The 13,315-nt window shown below is 39.5% G+C and overlaps 2 protein-coding genes across 2 annotated transcripts; one reads left to right on the forward strand and one right to left on the reverse strand.

The window, feature by feature from the left end:
* The first annotated feature begins 2,913 nt into the window (after positions 1–2,913).
* Positions 2,914–5,044, forward strand: ccr9a (chemokine (C-C motif) receptor 9a). Its single transcript, XM_026937349.3, has 3 exons — positions 2,914–3,049; positions 3,236–3,329; positions 3,472–5,044. The coding sequence occupies exons 2-3, from the start codon at positions 3,276–3,278 to the stop codon at positions 4,507–4,509; spliced, it is 1,092 nt and encodes a 363-aa protein (XP_026793150.2). The 5' UTR covers positions 2,914–3,049; positions 3,236–3,275; the 3' UTR covers positions 4,510–5,044.
* A 2,879-nt stretch (positions 5,045–7,923) lies between these two features.
* Positions 7,924–13,209, reverse strand: LOC113540393 (myosin regulatory light chain 2, smooth muscle minor isoform). Its single transcript, XM_026936857.3, has 4 exons — positions 13,086–13,209; positions 12,304–12,524; positions 10,203–10,364; positions 7,924–9,284 (listed from the first exon to the last, which is right to left on the reverse strand). The coding sequence occupies exons 2-4, from the start codon at positions 12,485–12,487 to the stop codon at positions 9,112–9,114; spliced, it is 519 nt and encodes a 172-aa protein (XP_026792658.1). The 5' UTR covers positions 12,488–12,524; positions 13,086–13,209; the 3' UTR covers positions 7,924–9,111.
* Between the last annotated feature and the right edge of the window lie 106 nt (positions 13,210–13,315).

Consider the following 13,315-nt stretch of genomic DNA (forward strand, 5'->3'; position numbering starts at 1 on the left):
GGGTAGGGGTGAAATTGAACCATGGTTTTCTCAGTGTAGACAGCCTTATTTTCTAGTGACTTTGTCTTGGATGTCTCTTAGATATTATCTTCCGGGCCCTTCTGAAGATTAATTCAAGGCTTAACCTTCATGAATTTTGCTTCTAAATTCTCCACAACTCTCCTCTGCCCTTTATGTTTAAGCAAGGATGATACGTACACATACACTAAACGGCCAAAATCGTATAGACACCTGGCCATCACACTCATATGTGCTTTTTGAACATCCCATTCCAGATTTAGTGCCGCTTTGCTGTAAATTGAAACCCCTTTTCATGAAGCCCCCGGTGCACAGTTCTTGTGCTGATGTTGGTTCCAGAAGCAGTTTGGAACTCTGCAGGGAGTGATACAACAGAGGATAGGTGATTTTTACACATTACATGCTTCAGCACTCAGCAGCCCCGCTCTGTGAGTTTGCATGGTCTATAGCTCAGTGCTCCTGAACACTTGCATTTCACAATAATAGCACTTACAGTTGCCTGGGGAAGATCTACCAGGGCTGAAATTTCACAAACTGTTTAATTGCAAAGGTGGCATCCTATGACATGCCATGTTTAAAGTCACTGAGCTCTTCAGTACGATCCATTCTACTGCCAGTGTTTGTCTAAGGAGATTGCATGGCTATGTGCTCGATTGTGTTAACAGTGGGTTTGGCTAAAACATCTGAACTCAATAATTAGAAAGGGTGTCCTCATACTTCTGCCCATGTAGGGTAGAAAGATAGAAAACATGAACATTTTGGTGGTTTGCTACAGAAGCCAGCAGCAGCTGTGCTCAAAATAGAAAGTGCATAAGGTGATTGGTTACGTGAGAATGTACATGCCTTTTCCCTAACTTAGTTCCCTGTTTGTAATGTGTATTATGCAAAAACTCACTGCAAGATGCTCAAGAGAGTTTGTTTTTTTCAGATCAACTCAGAGCTCCTTAGAAGTGGAGGTGGATGTCATTCACAAATGAGTCACCATAACAGATGCGTCCTAAATAAACTAAAATTTTGTCTCATGGTGTGTTCACTGATACGTCATGAAGCCAGATTCACAATGCTAGTTGTGAATGCTTTTTTTTTTTTTTTCCCAGTGCACTTTAGTGTTTAGTGAATCCAGGCTGTGACATGTGCCACCCATGTGCCACATGCTGAGCTCTTGGCATGCCAAAACAAAAGGCATACACATTTCTGACTCAAGTATATATTATATAATATATTATATATTACAGTTTTGTACTCTATGTGTGAATGTGTGTAGAACTGCGATATGATATTACCAAAAAGGTGTCAGTGAATTGAAACATTCGGTGGTTGGTAAAGCAATGAGTAGGCAGCAGATTTTGAAGCTGCTAAATTTATTGAGTGCTTTGGTTTGGGCTTCCACCATACTTGCTCTATATACAACTATATACATGTACGTACTGTATATTACACACGTATAGAACTTATTGTTGCTTGAATGAGTGTTGAATTGAGTGTTTTGCATAACGTGATGATAATGTTGATAATGTGATGATTTTCAAAGGGGAACCAACGCTTCAAGATCAAGATATGGTGTAATAAAACATACAAATAAGTAAGATGAGTCTAGACTCATCTAGTCTAGACTTCTACAGTGTAGAGAGAAAAACAGGATGTCTTTAATGCAAAAGAGCTCAAGTTTTAAAGAGGAACTAGGCTCAAGTGGCATTTGATTTAGTGCCAGAGTCCTAAAACTATGATCTGTGCTTAAGACAACACTGTGATCTTTTACTTTTCAGAGGACAGGAGAATAACTTTCCTATGATTGGGCATATAGTTTTGCAAAAGAGAATGTGATACCATAGGACATCACATGTGTGTGTGTGTGTGTGTGTGACTGACCACAAAAACAAGAAAAGGAGAAGGTAATGAGACGATTGCATGGTCATTACGCTTGGTGGTTCCCTTTCCCTAACCCAAATGTGAAAACATTACGTCAAAAGACATGGATAATCGAAAACAAGAGTGTCAGTAGGTTGAAGGTCACACTTTTCTCTGTCTGGGTTCAGTGACAAGTTAAAAGTGACTGTGATGCCAGAGGTTAATAAAACACCTGTTAACAAAAGGATTCTTTGTTTGTTAACTTTACTAGTGTTACAACTTACTTTATTCATATGGTACATTAGTCATTTGGATTGAAAACAATGCTATTGCCAAGCAATTTATGGAAATAAGTGAAAATATCTAAAATTAGCCTTTTAAATTTCCAGAACACCACCAACAGGCCCAGACTTGTATTCCTTCCTCTTTTAACTGCATATGCTTTCTTTTAGTTATTTTAAAACTATTACGAGTTATTGAGTAATAGTAGGCTTTAAGATCCATAACTCAATAATATGCTGAGACCTTGAGGGGATAATGTTTCTAATTAATCAGGTTTATCTAAACAATGCTTCTATTGGTATATGTGGAATCATTAACTACAAGTATATGCCACTATTTAAAACCACAAACCCAGAGAATAGGTGCTACTTCTATGCCTGGAGGTTTACTGATTGATAGTCAAACACTTTGTGTAATCTTGATTAGTGCAGAGTGTCTAGAGAATGTCTTTTTCCCAATCAAAAATGCAGTTCAGTTTGAATAATATTCACACTCATTATAATTCTACAGTCAGGGTGACTAATCTAAAACTACTAATGCAGTATAACACAATCTTACATTATCTTACATGGATAATAATGCTAATCATACTAAAGTGCTCTTAAACCACTTATAAATAAAGTTGATTAGAATTCCTGTTCTTAGCATCGTTCTCTGTTAATCCCCTGCTTTGTGTCGATAATTCACTATTCATTTTAGTATGCAGGTATCACAGTGAGTAAGTTCCTTATGGGCATACTTCATACTACAGGAAGCGTGCAAAAACACAAGTGCGTCACACTGTGGTTAATCCGAAACCTTTAAAGAACAGGGCGCTCACAAACGGCTTCAAACGACAGACTCAACTCAGTTGCATCCTTCTAACCTCTCTTACTGTGAACTCTGGAACACCTGAAAACATGTAAGTAACATGTAACAGAAAAGAAATACATATGTAAAGAATAGAAAGGAAATCTAATTTGACTGTGTGAAGATGTTTAAGTTAAGTGCACTGTAGCTGATTTATTTAAAATCTTATATTACTCTGGTATTTGGTGCCTGAACTAATAAGGTATTAATGTTGACGTGTTTTCTGACTGTTTTTTAGATTTCAGACAAGTATTCAGAGAAACTTCAGAGAATAAAAAATGAAAAACATGACTGACACTTTGGCTACCTTTTTCACAACAGTCACTCCAACAGTAAGTAGCATCTAAAGGAAAATAAATCACTGCGTTGTTGAAAATCACCAGCTACTTTGAGGCAGACCTCTCTTTGTATGTTGATTTACTCAATAGTTGAAATTAATTTATAATGTCATTAATCTTCTTCTTTTATCCACAGGATGATTATGGCAGTGGTTCTGGTGATTATGACTTTGACAGCCCGTGTGATAAGAGCATGGTGCGACGCTTCCGCATGTACTATGAGCCCCCTTTGTACTTGCTTATCGTCATTCTGGGCTTCACAGGGAACCTGCTGGTGCTCTGGATCTACACGAATGTCAAGAATCGCCTGAAGACCATGACAGATGTGTACCTGCTGAACCTAGCCTTGGCTGACCTGTTCTTCTTGTGTACGCTTCCCTTATGGGCTGTGGATGCCATGAAGGGCTGGGCATTTGGCACGGCTCTGTGCAAGGGCACATCAGCACTGTACAAGATCAACTTCTTCAGCAGCATGTTTCTGCTGACTTGCATCAGCGTGGACCGGTACATCTCAATCGTGCAGAGCACCAAGGCACAGAACTCCAAGGAGCTGCGTCTGGCCTGCAGCAAAGTGGTGTGCGTGTTTGTCTGGCTCCTGGCCACCATATTGTCCATTCCAGAGTTTCTCTTTGCCCAAGCCAAAGTGGACTCTGAGGACAATCATTTTTGCACCATGGTCTACTGGAACAATGAAAACAACCATACAAAGATCCTGGTCCTGTCTCTCCAGATCTGCATGGGCTTCTGCATTCCGCTCCTAGTCATGATCTACTGCTACTCTGTCATCATTAGAACCTTGCTCAAGGCCAAGAACTTTGAGAAGCACAAAGCATTGCGTGTCATCCTGGCAGTTGTGATGGTGTTCATCCTTTCTCAGCTGCCATACAATAGCATGCTGGTGGTCGAGGCGACACAGGCAGCAAACACCACCATCACAAATTGTGCCGAGGCCCGGGGCTTTGACATCGCCAGCCAGATCATGAAGAGTGTGGCTTACATGCACAGCTGCCTCAACCCGTTCCTGTATGCCTTCATTGGGGTACGTTTTCGAAAAGACCTGAAAAGGCTGTACAGAAAGTATGGATGCATGACATCCAAATCCGGCAAACATGGAGGTCCACTTCGCTCTTCTGTCATGTCTGATACAGAAAGCACCATGGCTTTCTCACTGTAAACTCAACCTTGGGAAAGTATTAACCCATGAGTTCAGGACTGAGTTCTCAAAATGCTGCCAGAAAGTTCATGAATCTCTGAATCGTGGTAGAGAGACAGATTTCTTCTGAGCAACAAAAGTTGCCTCAGATGAATGCAGGATCCTTCTCTATCTGCCAAATGCTAAGGCCAGTGAAAAGAGATGTGTATGTATAGAAGCCCGTTAATAAGGAATAATTACACAGAATGTACAGAGTGGTTATGTTATTTTCTCCATGTCATATGTTGTATTAAAGAAGGCTGTGTTCTCCTTCCTTCAAAGCTATGTAAATAACTTTAAGTGATATGTATGACTGATTATTTTTATGTCTGACTTTCAGGACTCCAGGTGTATCACCTTTGTTTGCTGCAAGAACTTGTACTTCTGTATGCATTTTCTTTTTATCGTCACAGTATTACATGGAAATCAATGTAATGCGAAACTGAGCCAGTATATATATATATGTTTGATGAGACTTTTTTGTACCAAGACTAAATTAAATTCCAGTTAAAACTAATCTTTTGAGTTTGGTTTTTTGACACAAACACACACACAAACTTCAAACTGAATACATAAACCTACAAGATAAAAAAATTTTCACTTTACTTCAGAAGGAGAAGTAACATCCCTTAGTTACACTTATTTGTTTACTTTGTTGAGTGTTTCGTGCAAAGCTTGGTCACACGGTGAGAGTAGTACACTGTGGTTAGAAAACCGTTGTGAATATGACGTACAACTTTTGAATGCAGGAGACACTGTGGTACTTGCGGACAGAGTCATGTCTACAGTTCAAACAGAACAGTCAAATTTGTCTCAGACAAATTCCATCTCATTTGAATTTTTTTTTGAACTCTCATCTCTGTAGATAAAACCCCAAATAAGTACTGAGAAAAATTTGGACCACATTGGCCACTTCCTCGTTTTTTTGTTTGTTCAAAAATCTACGTTCAAAAAATCCACTTTCTAAATGTCTCAGAACTTCCATAATGTAAATTTGAAACAACCCTAAAATGTGAGTTTTGCTAGCTGAACTGTCTAAACTTTGATGCCCCATATCTCAAAACAACTCACCTAGATAGAAAATGGTTCACTTAGATAGAACCTCATAATACGTATGTTATATAGAAGATCGGCAGCATGAATCCTTGGACCCAACCTGCCTTGTATCAAAATTTCATCCTGGTGGTGGTGGTCTAATGGTGCCCTGTATCTGCTTTTGTAATTTTATTCACCACCTATTTTATTCACCACATGGGGAATGTTTTCTAGACACACATTGTGCCCCTTAATACCAATCCACCATCATTTAAATGCCACAGCCTATCCGAGGATAGTTATTGACCACATGCAACCTTTTATGAGCTCAACTGACCCATCTTATAATGGCTACTTCCAGCATGATAATGTGCCATGTCCTCTAGTGTCATCTCAGACTAGTTCCATGAACATGACAGTAGGTTCAGTGTACTGCAGTGGCCTCCCCAGTCACCAGGTCGGAGTCCAGTAGAGCATGTTTGGAAGTGAGGCTGTTCTGAGAACAAAGGGGGATCCTACATAATATTACTATAGTTCCTAATAAAGTTGTCAGTGAGTGTGCATATGCAATGTTCAAATCTGTATGTAGTGCACTTTAGAGCAAACTGGAGAAATACACTCATGTACTCAGTGCACAAAGTGCTGAAATAGGTGGTGAATAAAAGTACAAAAGCAGATACAGGACCACAAGTTATAACGGTTATCCGTTCAAGCAGAAAACGTTAAATTTTCATTTTCAGAATCAGTCACTTATAGGACTCGACTCTAGCAGTAATTCTGGTGTAGTGATGTGCTTCAGGTTTGTCTACGTATATTCTGTTTCACTAATATAATGTTTGTAACCTCTGTAAAGAAAAACAAAATGTTCTACTTACTTAGAGGTTAGCTGATACCACAGACTGAGATTGGATCAAAAAACCACACACACACACACACAGTTCACTCTGCCATGCTCGCACGACAGGAAGTGGCATTGGTTCACAGGGGACAAGCTGAATCACACGCATGCAACAACAGTTCTCAGCACTTGCAGCAAAGCTATACAGAATAACTTAAATTTCCCACACATTCCAAACCAGGCATACAGTTGAGGTCAAAAGTTTACATCCCCTTTTCAGAATCTGCAAAATGTTTATTATTTTACCAAAATAAGAGGGATCATACAAAATGCATGTTATTGTTTATTTAGTGCTGACCTGAATAAGATATTTCACATAAAAGATGTTTACATATAGTCCACAAGAGAAAATAATAGTTGAATTTATAAAAATGACCCCGTTCAAAAGTTTACATCCCCTTGATTCTTAATACTGTTGTGTTTACTTAACACAGCTGTGTTTTTTTGTTTACTGATAGTTGTTCAAGAGTCCCTTGTTTGTCCTGAACAGTTAAACTGCCTGCTGTTCTTCAGAAAAATTCTTCAGGTCCCACAAATTCTTTGGTTTTCCAGCATTTTTGTGTATTTGAACCCTTTCCAACAATGACTGTATGATTTTGAGATCCATCTTTTCACACTGAGGACAACTGAGGGACTCATATACAACTATTACAGAAGGTTCAAACGCTCACTGATGCTCCAGAAGGAAAAACCATGCATTAAGAGCCGGGGGGTGAAAACTTTTGAACAGAATGGAGATGTGTACATCTTTCTTATTTTGCTTAAATATCATATTTTTTTATTTAGTACTGCCCTTCAGAGGCTACAGAAGATAGTTACATGTTTCCCAGAAGACAAAATAAGTTAAATTTACCCTGATCTTCAAATTCAAAAAGTTTTCACCCCCCGGCTCTTAATGCATGTTTTTTTCCTTCTGGAGCATCAGCGAGCGTTTGAAACCTCTGTAATAGTTGCATATGAGTCCCTCAGTTGTCCTCAATGTGAAAAGATGGATCTCAAAATCATACAGTCTTGAGGGACTCTTGAACAACTATCAGTAAACAAAAAAACACAGCTGTGGATCATTCAGGTAACAACACAGTATTAAGAATCAAGGGGATGTAAACTTTTGAACGGGGTCATTTTTATAAATTCAACTATTATTTTCTGGACTATATGTAAACATCTTTTATGTGAAATATCTTATTCAGGTCAGCACTAAATAAACAATAACATGCATTTTGTATGATCCCTCTTATTTTGGTAAAATAAGGAACATTTTGCAAACTTTTGACCTCAACTGTATATTAGAAAAACTACACATGATTATGTCACACTAGGATTGTAATATGTAGATTGTTATAATTGCTTTTTGAATGACATACCAGTGTGGATTTGAGACATACATCACTGCTTATTGAAATCTCAGGCAACAGACCACATGTCACCTTCCCATGCGGCACATCTAAAAAGACTGCAAGACATGAATTTATTTGTCATTTATTTGTACATATGTTAAGGACAAACAAATGCACAATATTATACACATCATCCAAGCACTAGATTCTGAAATGTCGGAACCCTACAATGTCTGTGAAATGAAATTTATTCATCCTGGTGAACTGAATACTTTTAAATGGCATGCCTAGGTAATAGAATTTCAACGTTTTTTTGGATGAGTGGCAAAAACATCTTCGAAATTAGTCACCTAGATATGTAACAAGTTCACAGAGGAGTTTTAGGTGTTAAAATTGTTCTCAGAGCAGAGATTGGTCACCTGACTGAACCAATCATGAGCAAACCTGAGATGAACCACAGAGTGATAAACAGCTCATGAAGATCATAGTGTTGCTGTAGTGATTTGTTTCTCTTTTTTAACTGAGTAACTTGCAATCATAATTTTAACCTCAGCATACGCTGACAGTGCTTTATTTCAGTTACACAGTCTGTGAGATTTTGCAGTGTAAGATTATTGCTTTACTCTGCACTACGAATGGAAAGCCACTACCAAAGGCCTATTTTACAAAGTAGGAGCTTGTATGGTAGTTACATTGTGGAAGCTGCCTCTACCACGTGGTTACATTTCATTGGTTGGTTGTAAGCACCCTTACTAATATTTAAGCAGTAGCAATGACCATAGTTTTGACTGTAACTATTTCCACTGTTAACAAACCAACCTGTGTATTCTCAAACATTTTATCTTACTTTACAGCTAAATAGCATCACAGAACAAAAAGTGCATAAATAATTAGTGTGTAAATAATTAAATACAGCAATGGTGTTGTCATACTTCAGACTTATCTTTAAGCTTAACTCACAGCAGTCTTTAAATAGCCGGTTTTCAGATGAATGTTGGTAAAGCTTAACAAAATGTAACAGCAAAGCTGCTTGTGTGTAGACCACAATCTTTCTCGAGTTTATTTCTAAACCTTGTAACACTGCTACAGCTTCACTTTTGCGCCTGAGTACTCCACTTGTTTACGTCTATGTAGTTATAAATATATAAGTATATTAAGACAATATACATGAGGTTTATCAGTCTTGCCTTGTAGTGTTATGTGCCTTCCTTCTAAAGCCAACATGTGTGAATTGTCCTACAACAATTAAACATGATGTGCAGTAATTATGAACAGTGTAATCTGCATGGGTCTTCAGCGAATTCCAGTCCCTTCCTAATCATCTTTGTCCTTGGCGCCGTGCTTTAAGATGCGTGTGAACGCCACGTAATTGAAGTTGCCCTTCTTGTCAATAGGAGCTTCTCGGAAGAGCTCATCCACCTCTTCGTCTGTGAATCTGTCGCCCATGGTGGTCAGGAGCTCCCTGAGGTATTCCTCTTGGATAAAACCTGGAGAAAGTGTGGAGAAAACACTGAACAATTCTTACAGTGACTTGCATAAATATTCACCGCACCTTGGACTTTTGGGTGAATATAATTACTCACTTTAGTTACAAATGAAACTCCTGACTGCGTTAGTATTCACCCTTCACTGTGAAACCCCTTCAGATTTTTGTACAGTACTGTGAACAACATTGACACAAAGCAGCTTTACAAAAATCCAGATGTAGATCCCTAATGAGAAAAGCACAGGTGACGGTGGCAAGGGAAAAACTCCCTGAGACAACATTAGGAAGAAATCTTGAAAGGAATCCGTCCTCTACTGGGTGACACCGGATAGTGGGATTATAAATCATTAGAGTATGCAGCTGTAGAACTCAAACAGTACTATGTGTTCAGTATGAGTATATTGTGAATAAATGTCCTGGGATGAGCACAGGACCATCTTTATGATTACAGCAGCAGTTCATATGTACAAATCTACAGTATTAAGCTGAAATGATCCACTGAAGCAAGAGTGAGACTTTCTGAGATGTTTAAATCTTTAGGCGCAACTAATCACCTATGCAATATTAGTTGAATGAAATCCAAGGGGGTAAATACTTATGCAAGGCATGTACATGGTGAAACTATCAACCTGTCTCATGTAGTAATCTTGAATCATTTGCTGCTCTTCTTCAGTTCTACTACACAGCGGGAAAAAAAGAACTGTGCGAGATTATACTACAAGCCCAGCCTTAGTGACTTATTGTTTCTTATAAAACATTTAAAATGACCTGGACACTTTTTCGAACATTTACACTGGTGACAGCTGGAAAGCATAATGCACTAGATCACTATGAAAGGATGAAAAGACTCAGTGAAACTGAAAACTCATCGTATTCACTGTACTGGTTCAGGATGTTTAATATTATTTTAAAGAATTACCTGTTCCTTCCTCGTCGAAGCAAGCAAAAGCGTTTCTGATGACGTCCTCGGGGTCTGTGCCATTCAGCTTCTCTCCAAACATTGTGAGGAACATGGTGAAGTTGATGGGACCTGGAGCTTCGTTCATCATGGCCTCAAGGTATTCATCTGTGGGGTTCTTACCTAATAAAAACAGGTTTTATCATCAAGGTTAGTTTTTGTTTTTCTTTTCCGAGTGCACCGTTGTTAATTCCCATCATCCCCATCTCTCCCTATCACGTGCAATGTGTAAATATGTGCTTCCTCTGAGATACATGATGCCAGCTAACTGCTGCTTGTGCAATGCCATACGGCTGAACGTACTTAGGAGACTCACCCTTTTCTGTCTTTCTGAGCTCACCGGTGTGTACTCTTGGCTAATGTCACTTTGAATAACGGTAAGAAATGAATTCCATCCCTACAAACCATAGAGCGAGGCTTATTTATGCTCCCTGGGACCTTGTGTCCGGTATCAGGTCTGCAGTTGTCCTGCAGATTTGGGTTACTATTGAACTGCTGCCATGGATTCATTTTTTTGTCCCCAGGTTTGGACATTTCGCACATTTATACATATATTAAAACACAGAACTGCAGCCATGCAATGTGGTCTCCTATCTGTAAATCACTGTATGAACATATTGTGTTGTATTATAGTACATTAGCCAGCTCATTCTTATAAATATTCTTAATTTAGGATTAAATATGTAATAATACAAGACCATTCTAAGACCTAAATAAAAGAGTTTGAAGTAGACCATTAGGCATCATGTCACACACTCAGGATTGCCAGGTCTCTGGTAGTCCCATGTAACTTGTGACTTGCAGATTATTTTATTTATTAAGGTTTAAGGATTGGATGTGTTGCCTACATTTGATTAATTATATCAATATTTGTCAAGTAAATTGTTTTTCCCCCCCCAAGAAGTCTGTTATGTGTATACTGTCCATGGGGTGTGATTGTGATTACAGTGTAGTGATGAACAGGGGAGAGAGTATATCAGCAGAAAAAAGTTACTCTGGTAAATGTACATGAAATTAAAGTAGACTCGTTTTACTTGTTAAAGTGTTGGGTCTGCATCAGATGCTTTACTCATTCTCATAGCTATTCTTTATTTATCATAAAATATGTAATAAGAATAGTTGAGAACCTTCCTGAAAGAACTCAGTGATCTTCTGTAAGCACTTTATCCTGATGAGGGTTGCAGTGGATCCGGAGCCTATCCTGGGAAAACTGGGAGTGAGGTGGAATATACCTCAGGGCAGCTGATCACAGGGCAGAAAAAAAACAAAACAAAAAACACTCATTCACAGCTAGGGGCAATTTAGAGTAGCTGAGTAGCCTGTCGAGCTGCTGGTGTGTTTTTGGGATGTGGGAGGAAACCGGAGAACCCGGAGAAAACCCACACAGACATACAGAGAACATGTAAAACTTCACACAGACAGTAATCAAGCTCAGGATCGAACCGGGGAGCTGGAGCTGTGAGGCAGAGATGCCACCTGCCATAAAAGATTTAAGAAAACGGCATGGTTTTAACACAACTTCAAAACTAAATGTATTATATGATGTTACTTTAAGGGCATTCTAGTATATTTGGTAAGAGTAGTCATGACTTTAATACAGAGTTTTGGAGGGTGGGGTTTTGACATTAGAAGGTCCATCCATTTTCTGTAGAGCTTATCCTAGGCAGGGTCACGGGGTAATCTGGAGCCTATCCCTGGGGACTCGGGGCACAAGGCGGGGGAAACCCTGGACGTGGTGCCAACCCATCACAAGGCACAATCACACACCTGCTTACACAATACAGAAAATTTGGAGATTTCAATCAGCCTACAGTGCATGTCTTTGGACTGGGGGAGGAAACGGGACTACCCAGAGGAAACCCTCGAGGCACGGAGGGAACATGCAAACTCCGCACACAGGGCGGAGACGGGATTCGAACCCCGCAGGTGTGATGCCACAGAGCTAACCATTAACCACCGTTCCACCTCCCCCGACAGCAGAAGGTGAAGTCCTGGATAATTATAATTCCTATCCTGCCACTGCTGTGTATCTCATCTTAAACAAGATCAGCATCTGGGTCACCTAATGAAGCCAGCATGTCATGCAGGTCCTCTTTATCTATGAAGCCATCTCGGTTCTGGTCGATCATATTGAAGGCCTCCTTGAACTCCTGGATCTGTGACTGGTCAAACATGGCAAACACATTGGAAGTGGCCCTCTGAGGACGCTTCTTGCTGCTCTTCACCTTCGCCCTTTTGCTGGACATTTTGCCAGTTCTGTCTTTAAACACCAAGGAGAAAGGGCTAAAAAAAAGGGAAAGAAAAAACGAGGGGAAAGGGAATTAAAAACGACATGAGCAGCGTTAACAAGGGCAGGAGTGAGAAATAAAGAGCGGCCATTTTTCTTCCCAAATAACAGATAAAGTAGGATTTATTACACTTCCACTGAGCTAGCTAAATAACTAGCAGTGTTCCTGATATCTAGTTTTGAACATTAACTAGTGTTAGGTGTTCATATAAACTGTAAAAAGCTATCTTTGACCTTTATTTCAGTACATGCTCTCACATTCGCCTGAAAAGAAAATTAGGTCAAATCCAGCCACCATAGCTGGGGCAACATTACAAAAACAAACGCCCACTGATCTTTAGCTCATATACACGGACCATTTAGGTACCACAATGCACTGAAGATCAGCACAGATCTACGCCGAATGCACTAGAGAGAAGTAACTAGCGAGCTATACTAGGCGCTGAGAAACAGCTACCTGCTTCAAGCCAGACTAGCCAAATGGTTTTGAATAGCTTTAACACTATAACAGAAAAAAAAACGCATTTCGTGTAGGTATATAAACCAAGAAAACCTACCTAGCTAGATATAAAAGAAGAGCCACCACCGAGGCTGCCAAGACTCTGCTGAAAGTCACCCCCTCTAAAATACCAACATGGGACCGTCCGAGCTCCGCAAACAAGACCAGAACATTCCATTATTCACATTGCGGGGGGGGGGGGGGGGGTTGTTGTTAAATTTGACTTATCCTAAACTTGACAATAAAAATAATCCTGGATTTCTGTTTCATTCAGTATAAAATTCGTGC

This window comes from Pangasianodon hypophthalmus, chromosome 4 (genome assembly GCF_027358585.1).
Source record: "Pangasianodon hypophthalmus isolate fPanHyp1 chromosome 4, fPanHyp1.pri, whole genome shotgun sequence".
NCBI classification, from domain to species: domain Eukaryota; kingdom Metazoa; phylum Chordata; class Actinopteri; order Siluriformes; family Pangasiidae; genus Pangasianodon; species Pangasianodon hypophthalmus.

Coding starts and splice junctions, on each gene's coding strand:
- ccr9a (XM_026937349.3), top strand. CDS start 3,276: ATGAAAAACATGACTGACACTTTGGCTACCTTTTTCACAACAGTCACT. Junction 3,330..3,471: donor TCACAACAGTCACTCCAACA/GTAAGTAGCATC, acceptor TTTTATCCACAG/GATGATTATGGCAGTGGTTC.
- LOC113540393 (XM_026936857.3), bottom strand. CDS start 12,487: ATGTCCAGCAAAAGGGCGAAGGTGAAGAGCAGCAAGAAGCGTCCTCAG. Junction 10,365..12,303: donor TGACATGCTGGCTTCATTAG/GTGACCCAGATG, acceptor TGTTTTTATTAG/GTAAGAACCCCACAGATGAA. Junction 9,285..10,202: donor CTTCGACGAGGAAGGAACAG/GTAATTCTTTAA, acceptor CACTTTCTCCAG/GTTTTATCCAAGAGGAATAC.